The 13,472-nt window shown below is 38.6% G+C and overlaps 2 protein-coding genes across 2 annotated transcripts; both read right to left on the bottom strand.

Annotated features, from left to right (window-relative positions):
* Positions 1-1,958: 1,958 nt before the first annotated feature.
* On the bottom strand, positions 1,959-10,521 carry LOC105386104 (probable cytochrome P450 304a1). Its single transcript, XM_048623222.1, has 9 exons — positions 10,403-10,521; positions 9,684-9,932; positions 8,777-8,949; positions 8,146-8,418; positions 7,692-7,809; positions 6,708-6,888; positions 4,803-4,920; positions 3,655-3,796; positions 1,959-2,204 (listed from the first exon to the last, which is right to left on the bottom strand). Exons 1-9 carry the CDS (start codon positions 10,494-10,496, stop codon positions 2,023-2,025), a joined length of 1,530 nt encoding a protein of 509 aa, XP_048479179.1. The 5' UTR covers positions 10,497-10,521; the 3' UTR covers positions 1,959-2,022.
* Positions 10,522-12,098: 1,577 nt separating this feature from the next.
* On the bottom strand, positions 12,099-13,004 carry LOC105386072 (uncharacterized protein C15orf61). Its single transcript, XM_011556559.3, has 3 exons — positions 12,819-13,004; positions 12,486-12,669; positions 12,099-12,262 (listed from the first exon to the last, which is right to left on the bottom strand). Exons 1-3 carry the CDS (start codon positions 12,969-12,971, stop codon positions 12,135-12,137), a joined length of 465 nt encoding a protein of 154 aa, XP_011554861.3. The 5' UTR covers positions 12,972-13,004; the 3' UTR covers positions 12,099-12,134.
* Positions 13,005-13,472: the final 468 nt, after the last annotated feature.

Consider the following 13,472-nt stretch of genomic DNA (forward strand, 5'->3'; position numbering starts at 1 on the left):
ATACTAAACTAGGTAGTTAACACATCTGCGTGTTAATAAAATAACACTGTATGGTGGTAGGTACGAGCTAGATCTCCTGGCTGATAATTTACAACAAGGATAATAATACTCGTATTCTAGGCCACCGATAACATCTAAGTTTAAATAAAATTGTACTGCAGCAGTTGTTTTGACTATGAATTTCGAGTTTTTGTTCCTTTAATTTCGTGATACGTTTTATAAGGACGAAACAAAATGTTGTCTCATACAAAAGAATTCAACGTGCGCGCAACTTTTTTCACTAAAATTAAGGCAAATTAATGTTAGTACTTATAATTAAAATAAAGAAAAATAAAGAAGATATACATATAATACCATATGCCTAAGTAGGGTTATTTTTATTCCGGAATTCCTACGAAGAAAACTTTTGGTGTAACGCGAAGCTTGCCGACAAACGCCATTACTTTTAACGATCGAAAATAAAGATCTTAACGAGTAATCTACAATTAGTTAGAATTAGAACATTGTACCTAACAGGTTATATCTTGCCACAAACTACTTGTGTAACTGCATTCTTAACTGTTGATCATTTACTCCAAAAGAGAAACCCTATTTTGACGCGTGTATAGGTACCTAACTATACCTACTTACTTACCTAATTTAAATGAGTAGCTTCACTGACTTACTTAGATACACTAGAAAGTAAAAAATAATAATTAATTTTCCAATAACATATGACTATTGCCTACTAAGTATGTAACTACTCTTCACAAATTCATTCAGCTGTTTGCATTTACATTACCACCGATAATGCATTAAATTAAATTGTATATCAAGTTAATTTAAAGTTAAAAGATAAGTATTAATTTCTCCTCTCTCCTTCTTTGTCATCAATCAGCATGCCTATGGGTACATGGAAATTAGGTGGGTAATCTATTAGTATACTTATGTATATTTATGTAGATACCTACAAGAGTCCCTCGCGCGAAATCAACGACCCCCGATCTACCTGCGCGATACGATATCATGTTCAAAACTTTATAACTTATTTTTAGATTGTACCTAAACTTAATTATACTTAAATTATATTTTAAGATAGTTAGTTATAAATAAGTACTTACACTTTTTTTCCATTTGGGATTTAAAATGATAATTGAAACACCGTGTAAAGACAATAAATTAGGCTGCTAGGTACAAGGAGAATACGTAGTTACAAATACCACAATCATTGTACCGTTCTAAAATCGTGTGGGTCATAAAAGTTGCAAATTACAAGTCCCTTGCACTGCGCATTCCTATCGTCAGTGAGTGGGCTATTACCTTCTGTAGGGTGTTGCAAAAGTGATATAATAGGTTGTATACCAATAGGGCTCAGGGGTTTATAATTTTTTCAACACCATGTATGACGATTCAATGCATTGGGTTAGAGATCTTGCATGGATAGCGCAACAACGTTCCAATAAATATACCTACCACAGACTACTTACAAGAACTAACGTTGTACTTACATACCTATACTTAAAGCCGCAGCGTAGTGACCCTCCAAGTAGGGAGACGCAAAGGCATTTATTCATTGAGTCGCTATAAAATAAAGTATCTAATATTCTAACTAGAGATACCACGAATATTCGGTAAGTATTCGGTATTCGGTATTCGGCCAAATCACTATTCGTGGCATCACTAATTCTAACATACGGGCCCGTTATTAGTTTTGATAAAATATTTCTTCTCATAAACGCTGCGGTCCTGTCGGTATGGTGAAGACTAAACACATTTTTTTTAATATAAAACTTATTTAATTATAACTTAGCAGATACTATTTATTATCAGTATCAACTGTCAAACACCGTCTCAATTTTCCGTTAAACGTGGTTAAATCTTGTTTAAAAAAAAAATCTTTCCATTCATAATAAGAACACTCACGGGTAATGAAAAAGTCCCAGTGACATTATACGTTCCGTGGCAATGACGGTCAATGGCAGAACTTTTTCATTGCACGTGAGTGTACACATAACATTTCAAATAACCTCCACATCATAAACTCTAAACCCTGGGCGTGACTCGCACCCAGAAGTCAGGTATGCTGGTGATGATGCCGGGCAGGCGCGGCGCGGGGCGCCGGGTCCAGCCGTCAGCTGCTGACACGTGGAAGGCCTGCATGAAGGCCGCAAACACCTGGAACATGGACTGCCGCGCGTAGGTCTCGCCTGCGCAGAGCCGCCGACCTGGAAGAGGGATGTAAGAAAGGGTTTTAGCCTAATTTCTCGAAGAAAGAAAATTATTGACTACATTTTTCAAAACCTTATCGTTGGTGGCATTTTTGTTTATAGTTTTAATTTCCCAAATATATTGTCAAATTAAAAAGGCCTATCGTTGGGGGTTGTTAAGAAAACAATCTCTACCAGCTAATATTTAGAATCTTTAAAACCATTTCAAAAGTTCGCTGCTATCGCCGTTAAATTGGTAAGTGGCTATAAAGTAGACCAGGCAATTTGCAAAAATATAATTTGTAGAGAATTAATTGAGAAGAGTCGTTTTATTCAACTCTATAGATTGGCTAACTCGAGTCAATTTGTCGATTTAACAGTTATAAAAAGTTGAACTGTTTTATTTATTCGTCAGTTAGCCAGGTAGGTACTTAATTTTCATATCAATGTACCGGTGCGTGAAATCAAAGTGCACGAAGATAACGGTAAACTGTATAAAGATAACACATTCTTAATACACCTGTTTTTGGTATAATTATAGTAGGTAGGTATGTACTGTGATTCACGAAAGCTGACCTAAAATTACGACACAATATTTTCAATAGCAGCTCGTAAATCTAACATATAAAATATATTTCCCACCAAGCAACGATTAAATTATTTGTGTCTGCTGTTAGTTGAAAAACATAGGCTGATATCTGTTTGGAAGCACAATTTAACAAAAATATTACACGCAATAATTTGGTCAACTTTCGTGAATCGAACTTTACCTTTACCGACCTAACCACTCGTCGCCTTAGTTACGCACCTAATGATGTTAGTTGTATTTTTTATTTTATACCGTAACAAAAATTATGAGATTTAATTTTTGTTGGTACTTATGCAAATTATAATTTATGATAGCTTATTACCATAATTTAATAGCCATGTGCAGTGTTAAAAATATATAATGTTTACAAGCATGCATGTTTTTACCTTTTATTTTGTTTTTAAACCGTTTTTTGGTGATTATAGCATACTTACCATTTTAAATGAATGATAAAAATAAATATGGTATCACTTATTAATATTATGTAGGAATGAGATACAGAACTTAGGCAGGCTGAGCTAAAAATAAGGCTACATGTACCTAGGTACAAAAAGGTTTCACTCAAGAGAGCCATCTCCATAAAGAGACTTTTGACTAACGAAAACAAAAACTACTAGCGTATCACGAATCTACATCTTCTTAAATTAAACCTATGCATTGCATGACAGGTCCCGCTTTTTTTCAAGCTCAATTTACCAGAATAGACTAAACTATGCAGAAGACCTAGCACGGGGCGCAAAACACTCACGTCAAGACGTGACAAGTTTTCCGCCGCACTCGCTCACATCGCGCGGCTTCGAATCGCTCGAACGCAACGGATTTTTTATCACACCTTGACGCGCGCGTCTTGCGTCCCGTGCTAGGTATTTATAAACTTACCGGCTCCAAAAGGCAGTGACTTGTCGAGGCTGGGTTTGAGCTGGCCGTCTTGGATGAACCGCTCGGGGCGGAAGTTCTCCGGGTCCCCCCAGATCTCCTTGTCCATGTGGAGAGCCACGTAGTTAGCCGCTACTAATGTGCCCTTTAACAAAATCAAAATGGTTATTATTTATTTTTAGATGGATATGGGACATATAGTTATAACTAGATATGTTAGCCCATTGAAATTGTGCTTTTTACCTTGCAGAAAATGATGATAATGACGAATATCCTTCTTTAAAGCCCTGTATCGTCACCTATGAATGCTAACTTTAGTGTATTGTAGGTAAGATTCGAGTAGGTAGGAATATCTAGGTAAATATTAAACTCTGTTCCTTACAACATAATTTTATAACTGACGGTTAACGATCCTTCACCAGGGTGAGAAACAATAGCTACTTAGTCTAGATATATTTTCAGAAATCTACAGGTTTGGTTCCCATGACCCAGTGAACTTTTAGAGGTCAATTATATTAGTGACCTGATAATCAATCTAATGCATGCGGATTCAGTTGTCATTGTTATCTAGGTATTTATTTATTACCAATTCATTACGTAAACAGACAATCAGAGGTTTAGATAATGTGGCTTAATATTATCATAGTCGAATACTTAATTACTGAAAATCTAGGTACTTAGTTATCAGAAAACCACGAAATTATGTTTGCAGTCACGCACGCGGCGCACGCCGCTAGCGCCACCGCTTTTATAATAACCTGCCTTCTATTAAAAAAATCCGTATTCTGGCTTCCCCAGGTAATTTCCAACCCTTTTCTTCTTCATTCCCGTTACTCGTCCGAGGTGTCTGGGGCTGACACCAGGCGCTTCCATCCTTCTCTGTCGGTGGCCAGCAAGTTGAGTTATAATTTCCAACCTGTATTAAGTAAAGCCTCGATGCTCTCGCACCGCATCACCTCGCGGATGCACGCCTCCGTGCAAGGCATGCAGGAACCAAGGAGCATACCTACCTCCGGTATATCGTACTGGCCTAGCTGCGTGTCTAGCATGGCGCGGTGCGGGATGCCGAGCGGCACGATGCTCTCGCACCGCATCACCTCGCGGATGCACGCCTCTGTGCAAGGCATGCAGGAACCAAGGAGCATACCTACCTCCGGTATATCGTACTGGCCTAGCTGCGTGTCTAGCATGGCGCGGTGCGGGATGCCGAGCGGGACGATGCTCTCGCACCGCATCACCTCGCGGATGCACGCCTCCGTGTAGGGCATGCTGGAACCAACGACAATAATATAGTAAGGTCACGTAGGTAGGTCGTGCAGGAGGCAGCCGAATTACCTGGCGCCCTCTGCATTAGCTGGCACGAAGTCGAAGGCGTGGCACAGGAGAGAGAAATCTACTCTTCGAGCCCTATGTTCCTGATTAGGGTTCCCAGGACCTGATGATGATGTAAGGTAGGTACTATTTGAATCTAAAAAACCCCATTCAAAGTTTCGAAACAAAAAAAAGGTTAAGGAGCGTTACTGAATGCGCTAACCATATTGCATGACAGCTTTCATCATCGTTCGTTTTTGTCAAGCTAGAGCAACAAACAACCCTTCTACTAGGTTAAAATCATGGTATGGTATCGTTACCATGAGTTGCATTTAGGCTGGAGCGGACACTCGTTGTTAGAGTTATGTATGTGTGTATACCTATACCTATTACGATTTTATTACACAACGTCTAATAAAATACCACTACTAACCTACTAAGCCTACGGAATTAATAATCAGATAAACTAAAATAAGACCATTCACGCGTTTAGAATTAAATGAAAGGTGAGAAATGGAACATTATCTTCTAATTCTAATCACGTGAACTATCTCACGGAAAATTACGTATTTTTTATCAATTAGAGTAAAGGGATTATTATAATAAAATATGCATTTAGCACACTTATTATAGGTTATTAGCAGAAAGGATTACGTAGGTAAGTACAGGATAAAAATTAAAGTAAGTAAGTATGTCGTCAAAATGTGTGGGAAGTATCAAAAAGGAATGACTTAGTAAAAGTGTTTAAAGTTACTTTACATTGCTTCCAACATTCAATCCAGAGTATAATATCTAAAATAGCGAGGATCTTAGTTTTTTCGAATTTTCGTTTAATACCTATTGTATGGATTTCATCACGCACTCGGAATTATCCCGTATGCGTGTCCTATACATACTACTTAACTATATATTTTTATTTTTTATAATGCATGCTGCATGAATATTATTAATTGATAATCTTGCAATTTAATTCTGTAATTTATTTCTATAATAATTTAATTGTGTAATTTATGTCTATAATTTAAATCTGTAATTTATTTCTGTAATGGAATTGCTGTAATATAACTTTGATAATTTAATCTTGGAACGTTACCTACGTTCATTGTTAAGTAAACTGATTTAAAATTATGAATGTTGTGTGTGCCTGTTATTGATAAATTTACACAGAACTATAAGTTATAATGACTAATTTTGTAATAAAATTGTAAATTTATTGTTGGTATACCATTTTTCAATAAATAAATCAATATAAATCAGCTTTGTTGTAAGTTAGAACATACATAGGCTCTTATAATCTGTGGTCTACTGAGAAGATTGGAAGCACTCACTTCTTCCGATCGTCCAAGCTAGGCGGGCGCGCGCGGCCGACCACGCGGTCTATCTCCTCGTGCACCTTCTCCTGCACCTCCGGCTGAAGTAGTAGTCTCTCCACCAGGAATGAGAGCACTTGCTCACTGTGACGTCACATCTGGTGCTGTCTGCTCCACTGTGACGTCACATCTGTTGCCTTATTGTGGTTCGTGGAATACGCAAGCGGGATGCGGAAATACCTATGCCGTGCAATGCTGCGTGCGTTATGAAATCCGCACCATATTAAAGATACCCTATTTGCCATTAAAAAAATCTGAATCTAGATGCTATATAACGTTATTCTGCGTGTCGGTGACAAACTCGAAACGTTATTAAAAACACTCGGAATATTCGGAAAAGGCACCTTAGTCTACTGAGCAGAAGGCGGCACTCACTTCTTCCGATCGTCCAAGCTAGGCGGGCGCGCGCGGCCGACAACCCGGTCGATCTCCTCGTGCACCTTCTCCTGCACCTCCGGCTGAAGTAGTAGTCGCTCCACCAGGAATGAGAGGACTTGCTCCACGGCCGAGGCAGCCGGAAACGTGTAGTCAACGCAGGTCATTACAAGCTGGTCCACTGCCGGGAGAAGGTACAGATTAGGGACTAGAGCCATGGTTACGCCTGTGACAGTGTAACAAGATTTGCTCCTCGGCTGATGCTTTCGGGAATGTGTAGGGTATGCCGGTCATCACTAGCTGGCGTCCACTGCGGGCAGAGGGTGAAGGTTAAGGGGAGATTTACGAGAGTGAAATTCGGTAGTGTAGTATTTATAAAGTGTTATATTATATTTTTTGTATTTTGAGTCCGCGTTTCATGTCTTTAGTTTTAGGTTCGAAGTAACGAAAAGTATATAGTCGATAATATCAACTAACTATAAGTACTTAGGTACATGCATTACCTACAATCATGATTTGTTACCAACCCGATAATATCTCTAATACCTAACTGCCTACCTACAGTGCGTTAACACGACCTCCTCAGTACATACCTAAGTATACCACTACCTACTGTATTGGGAGATAAGAGTTATGTAGGTGTGTGTTACGCATAATCTCATTGAGCTGATTGATGATATTATAGGCCGGCTAATACATTCCAAAGGGGGAATCCCTCATAACATTAGGCATACTTCTACTTAAATGCCCCTCTAATTGCATAAATTAAGGCAACGATGTTAAAGTTGCCAAGAACAGTCAGTAGCAAACAAATCTAAACCCTTTCAGAAGGCCTACTACGGGACGCAAGTCGAGTATATCTTTTGTCACGTCTCGTCTTGCCCCCGTGATAGGTCTTCAGGTAGGATTAGAGTTATTGTCATAGCGGCACTTTTCTTTTCCCAGACTGTATCTATCAGGACTGGTGTATCCTGGTGTTAGTACCTGAGTAAGTGGTCTTTCCCTTTTCTCTCATTTCTTCCTTCATCTTCGTGAGGTACATGTCCACAAAATGGCGGTCCTGCCCCTCCTCGTGAGTCTCCAACGCTTCATTTACGAATTTCTGAAAAAAACACATTGTATTGTACGTAAACGTGATGTAAATCACTACAATATTTAACTTAGGTATATTTTTTAAGAAAGATAAAGACTACCGAAGACTAGATAAAGTGGACGGATTAAAGTGTAGGTACACGCATAAACAATGATAATGATGACCTTATTAATTATTATTTCCAAACTATTGAATGCAATATAATATAATATAACATATGTCTACTTAGGTACGCGATAAAGTTTGAAAACGTTATGAATAAGTAAGTACTTATGGAGTTAATTTGTAAAAAAACATGTTTCAAATAGCTATATCCGCGTGAATTAAGAACCCTACGACACTTACGCTAAAATAGTCCTGCAAATAAAAGTTCCCCTTCCTCAGATCATTATACCCGCTCCATCCCGGGAACAGATCCTTGATCCAGGGCGTGAGGCACAGCGCCCGGCCGAGGTCGTCCGAACTGCGTTGGAACAGGAGGGCGCCCCGCGCTAGCGCCCAGAGCTCGTGGTAGTCCGACCGTGGGAGGGTCGTCCCACCGAACACGTGGAGCATGCCGTTTATGAAGGGAGCCGCGAAGAAGTGTGGTAAGTGGATGAGGTCGCCTTTTACTAGTTCCTGTGAATGGATAACTATGTTGTTAACACCGACGTAGAAAAAACAGTAATGTACCTACCTAAAAATAGCGCTACCCCAAGTTACAGCTTTAATAATCACATTCTAGTGTATTAGTAGTAGTAAAGTAGTTAATTTTGTATTAATTAAGTATAAATAATTTCTATTCATCACCAACCTCACCATCCATTCCTAAACATAGGCATAGGCCTCTCCAAGGATTAGTTAGGTACCTAGTTTTTCTTTCGATATTTCTCTAAAGACAGTGGTTCTAGACATGAGTCAGTAGGTACAACCACTATACAGACTTATACATAGACCATAATATCCTCTTATAATAAGTAGGTAATGTGAGAATCACCTCTTCAGCCGGGTACTTGGGCCCGCTAATCCTCATGTCCACCATGTCCCGGGCCTGCTGCTCCAGCACGGCCTCCAGGCGCGGGCAGCGGCGCCCGAAGCCGAAGTCGCGCATGTAGCGCAGCGAGAACCGACGCTGCACGTGCCAGAAGAAGCCGTCCACGAAGAATATGCCTGTTAGTTAAATTAAGTTTTATTTATGACACTTAAAAACTCTTTCGTAAAGAAGTTACGAAGCCTTAGCGCCCAGACACAACCCTGCAACGTCGCATCGCAAAAATGAGACCCTTTCGCTCATCCATGAATATCAATGCAATAATACTTATGGGTAACGGTCGCAGTAGCGATGACGAAGCCTCCGTAATATCGTTTTTGTGAAGCTAGAGGACAGACAGCTACATAAACTGCTTAAGTGTATTCATTCATTCAAACACTGTGTGTTGATGTGTAATTTTTAACTACCTACCTAACCTAAATCCTGTACAAGGCAATCGAGTAAAGGTTTGTACATATTACCTACTTAGAGTCTAGCAGCTAAACGTTACACATGAAACATTTAACTTGCAGCTTTACTGTTCTTAATTCGTGCGTATTAAAGTGCTTAATTCATCATCGATAATGTGTTAGGAAGCTATTCACCTTAGGTACCTTAAGCCTTCGGCCAAGCACAGGTGATTGCTCTATGACTGCCTTGAAATACTTATACTTATTATCTTCTTTGATATTTGCAATATATATAATATTATAACCTGCCTAGATAAAATAGGCATAGCTTCATGTTTTATGCACACTTAGTTACATAAGTACTGTTCACAGAAACATACAGGTAAGTAAGTACCTACCTACATCTAACATCCATCTACCTACATCATCTACCTACATCATCTACCTACATATAACATACCTACCTAGTTTCTTCCACCAGGACCTCAGCCGTCCCAGCAGTATGTCCATGCGTCCGTCCAGCTCCTCCCTATTCAGCATCTCCTTCACCAGTGCCGGGTCATTGACCACCACCGCGGGGAACGCCGCCAGGTAGCACCCCACCATGCCCGTCTTGTACCGCCGCCCGAGCTTGAGGAACGCGTCGGCTAAGTTGTTGAAACTGTGGGCTAGGATGATCCAGTACGCTCCGTAAACTGGCAGGCTTGGGGGGCCTGGAAATGATTATGGGTGTGTAAGGGGTGGATGGTCCTCCGATGTTTGTAAGGCCCTGTCCCCAGTAGGCAAACTGTTAGCGACCGACTGAGTTTGCGGCGTATCGATTTAGTACGCGATTCATGGTGCTGAGCAGTAGGTAGACGTTAAAGGGGTCCGTACATTTACGATGCAATGTGTGTAAAGAAAGATGTTTTAAGGTGTCGAGCGGTAGGTAGACCTTAAAGGGGTCCGTACAAAGGTTCCATTCGGGTGAGCCAGTTACGGGAACTATCTAACTAACTATCACAGTAATCGATAGATATGTAGATTAGAATTTAGATGAACGGATCACACTCAAACTTAGGTATAACACATTTAACACTGAAGCAAACGAGAAATCATTCTAATAAAACCCTTAAAATAAATCCAAAAACTATTAAGTAGGTACGTATCTAGGGTTAAAGGTCTAGCTAGTATTTTTACATACCTGGAGGAAAATTAGGAGGCCTCTTATAAGCATTGTTCACTAAAAATAATATAATAAAAGGCAAAGTGATAAGAAATGTCACAGCACTGATCATTGTAAGGATCCCAATGAGACTGACTGCAAACAATTAATATTTTAAGTAACTATACTTAATAATAATATGTATGTAAACAAACAATAAGTAAGTTATTAAGGTTATCTGAACGAGAAAATCGGTGCCATTTTGCAGTACAACTCATTATACGCAGCTAGTGATATTTGTTTTCACATTAAGTTAACGAACTTACGACTTTCTTCAAGTTGACTGCTAGAAAATAAGTTCACCTCATTAGGTAAGTAAGTACTTCCATTTTATTTATGTTACCTACCTACTTCGGGCCAAGTGTCCTGCCCACACTTAGCCCGACGTGGTGACGGCAGGTGGAGTAGACCTCTGACTGAATGGTGGCCATAAGAGGTTCAGGCGGCGGGAAGAACCTAGATGAGGACAAAGGAGTAGACATACGCCCAGCAGTGGGTGGACACAGGCTGATGATGATGATGATGATCATGAGCTACCTACTTACTTACCAATACATACCCGTCGTTTGTAAATATCAGGTAGAGTGTAGAGTACCTACCCATACCAATGATAGGGGTAGGTATTTATTTTCATTGGGTAGGTTGTAGGTACGTAAACTTTGAGTCATAAATATTGCTGGATACGAAAATGTACGAATGGTGCCTCCCCGAGATCATGGCCGCCGTCTGGTGCCATACATAACTTATCCAATACCCGCAATCAGAAACGATACATCTATCAAATACATAGGATAACTCCAGAGCTGAACTTTGCCCGACGACGATAGATGGACCTACCTAAATGCTATTTCTAAAATGAGAGCAACTGTGCGGGTCAATGTCCGAGAGTAACTACTTATATTTTTAATTAATAATGAATGAGCCACAAGTCACCAGTTTAGGAGAGATTTAGAAACGAGTTACGTAGGTATGTAGGCAAGTACTTACAGTTACAGATAAGTGTGTATAAATTGCCTTATTTATTTTATTTATGGGTGTGACAACTTATAATACAGAACTCCATTCACTTTTCAATGAACTTAGCACAGTTATACGCCATCGTAAAAGCAAATAGGTACTTAATGTAAACTAACTCTTACGATTTTCGAATTAAAGGTGTCATGTGTACCTAAGTATAAAGAGTTACGATTAGACATACCACATACTACAGTTTACCACACTGCCAAAAAATTTACATGTTATTTAGGGCAGTTGATTAGTCTCATTAAGTAGGCAATAATCTAGTTTTGGTGGTAGAGTCAACAGCGAGAAACCGGCTGAAAGTTTACTATTTCTTACTTTATTTTTAAAATACTTATACAATTATGAGAACTTGATTTTGGTGTCTAATTCAAAATTTTCCTTTATGTAACTGTGTTAGGATACCTACTTACAACAAGTTTTGCAGGAATTAAATGACATTAACTTATGATTATTTAATTTACTAATAGAACTAGAAGAGCATAATTTTCCATTTAGGTACTTACAGAAAATATTATATAAGCATGTCTAAATTATAAATAATACATTAATGATTTCAGAAATAGAACCTTGTTTAATATTTACATCATTCTGTCTAGCTAGTGTCTAGATACTTACCTACCTATTTATAATTTTAAATATACTTATATTATATTAATATCTTACACCATGTAACTACCCATCTCATACTTCAAAACCGAGCACCCTTGTCTTCAGGTAATAGAAAATATATTGTGACTGAACCCTTTTTGGTGAGTACAATCTCTTCGTGTCTAATTAGTTGGGTGGCTGCCAGTCCATACAGTAGACATGGGATTCCTTAAAACAAGAAACATAAATATTCAATTAAAATAATTTTAGAAGAATTACAGTTGAGCATGTTGAAAATTATTACAGAGACATGTTGATCAAAAATAAATGTAGTCCATATTAAAGTTGGTCTTAACTTTCTTCTCATCTTTCTTGAGTGGTAAACTGAGCATAGAAGTATTTTATTTGAACCAACTCCCATTTAATACTTAGAACAATGGTAGGTATTTACCAAAATTAACAATTTTGATGATCCTCATAAATGTATCAGACAAGTGCAGGTCTTCAGGTGGCTTCCTGGAGCAGTGGTACTTGATGTAGGGGAAGCACCCGGTCCTCAGGATCTCATAGTTGGAGCTGCCGGCTGGCCAGTTGAAGTTGGACATTCCAAACTGATCATCTTTCACTGAACTGTACTGTAACAGATCAATATTAATATTATTGAGAGTAGTTTTTGTTATCCATTTAAATTAACGAGTTCAATTAAGTTACTAGTTTATTATCTAAATACAATGAGTATATTCACTAATAAACTTTTCATTCAAATTCTAAATGACTTCCTTACCTTTACAAAATAAGAAGTCCAGGGTGGTTCATTGCACTGCAATAAATACGCCGTCAACACTTCGGAAGAAGTTGGTTTCGAAGAGAATAGTGCTTTGTTGCTTGTAAATGCACTTTTTAGGTAAGGTCTTGTTTTATTCAATAGCATTTTCATTCATAAAAAATATAAATCATTGTTTGATTTATAACCAAAATCTACGAAAAGAAAATCAAAACAAAAAACAGCTGATTAAGCTGATTTTGACAATGACGTATTCAATGTTTTTTTTAATTCACAGAGTAAAAAATATTTTGTCGCATAATAACATTCTCAGAATAAGGAAGGAGTCATGACTGTCATGAGCTTCTTTCTACACAGGCCTGCCTATGGTAGGAATTCGATATTTGTTACGGTAATCGAATACAATAAATACCTACATTTAGCTGATGTAGGTACCTATTTGGATATACATAGAACGGTGGCGCATGGCGTGGCGGTAAAAAAAGTATACGAGTTCTAGAGGAGTCCACTAACATTAAAGGCAACGGCAACGCTAAAACGTGGGACGCCTTCCGGCCCATTGGATTGACGACCTTAGCAGATGTATAAGTAGTGTTTGAAAGCTGGACAAGAAAGAGCGAAGAGGACAGATAATTTTTAAAATAAAAACTATAG

The sequence above is a fragment of the Plutella xylostella genome, chromosome 9 (assembly GCF_932276165.1).
Source record: "Plutella xylostella chromosome 9, ilPluXylo3.1, whole genome shotgun sequence".
NCBI lineage: Eukaryota > Metazoa > Arthropoda > Insecta > Lepidoptera > Plutellidae > Plutella > Plutella xylostella.

Bases quoted from the DNA above. Each gene is read 5' to 3' on its own strand.
- LOC105386104 (XM_048623222.1), bottom strand. From the start codon at position 10,496: ATGATCAGTGCTGTGACATTTCTTATCACTTTGCCTTTTATTATATTA. The intron at 6,889-7,691 runs GTACTAACACCA...TTCTCCCGGCAG, and splicing joins GGGAAAGACCACTTACTCAG to TGGACCAGCTTGTAATGACC. The intron at 4,921-6,707 runs GTGAGTGCCGCC...CGTTGGTTCCAG, and splicing joins AGCTTGGACGATCGGAAGAA to CATGCCCTACACGGAGGCGT.
- LOC105386072 (XM_011556559.3), bottom strand. From the start codon at position 12,971: ATGAAAATGCTATTGAATAAAACAAGACCTTACCTAAAAAGTGCATTT. The intron at 12,670-12,818 runs GTAAGGAAGTCA...GATCTGTTACAG, and splicing joins GGACTTCTTATTTTGTAAAG to TACAGTTCAGTGAAAGATGA. The intron at 12,263-12,485 runs GTAAATACCTAC...TCTTGTTTTAAG, and splicing joins CATCAAAATTGTTAATTTTG to GAATCCCATGTCTACTGTAT.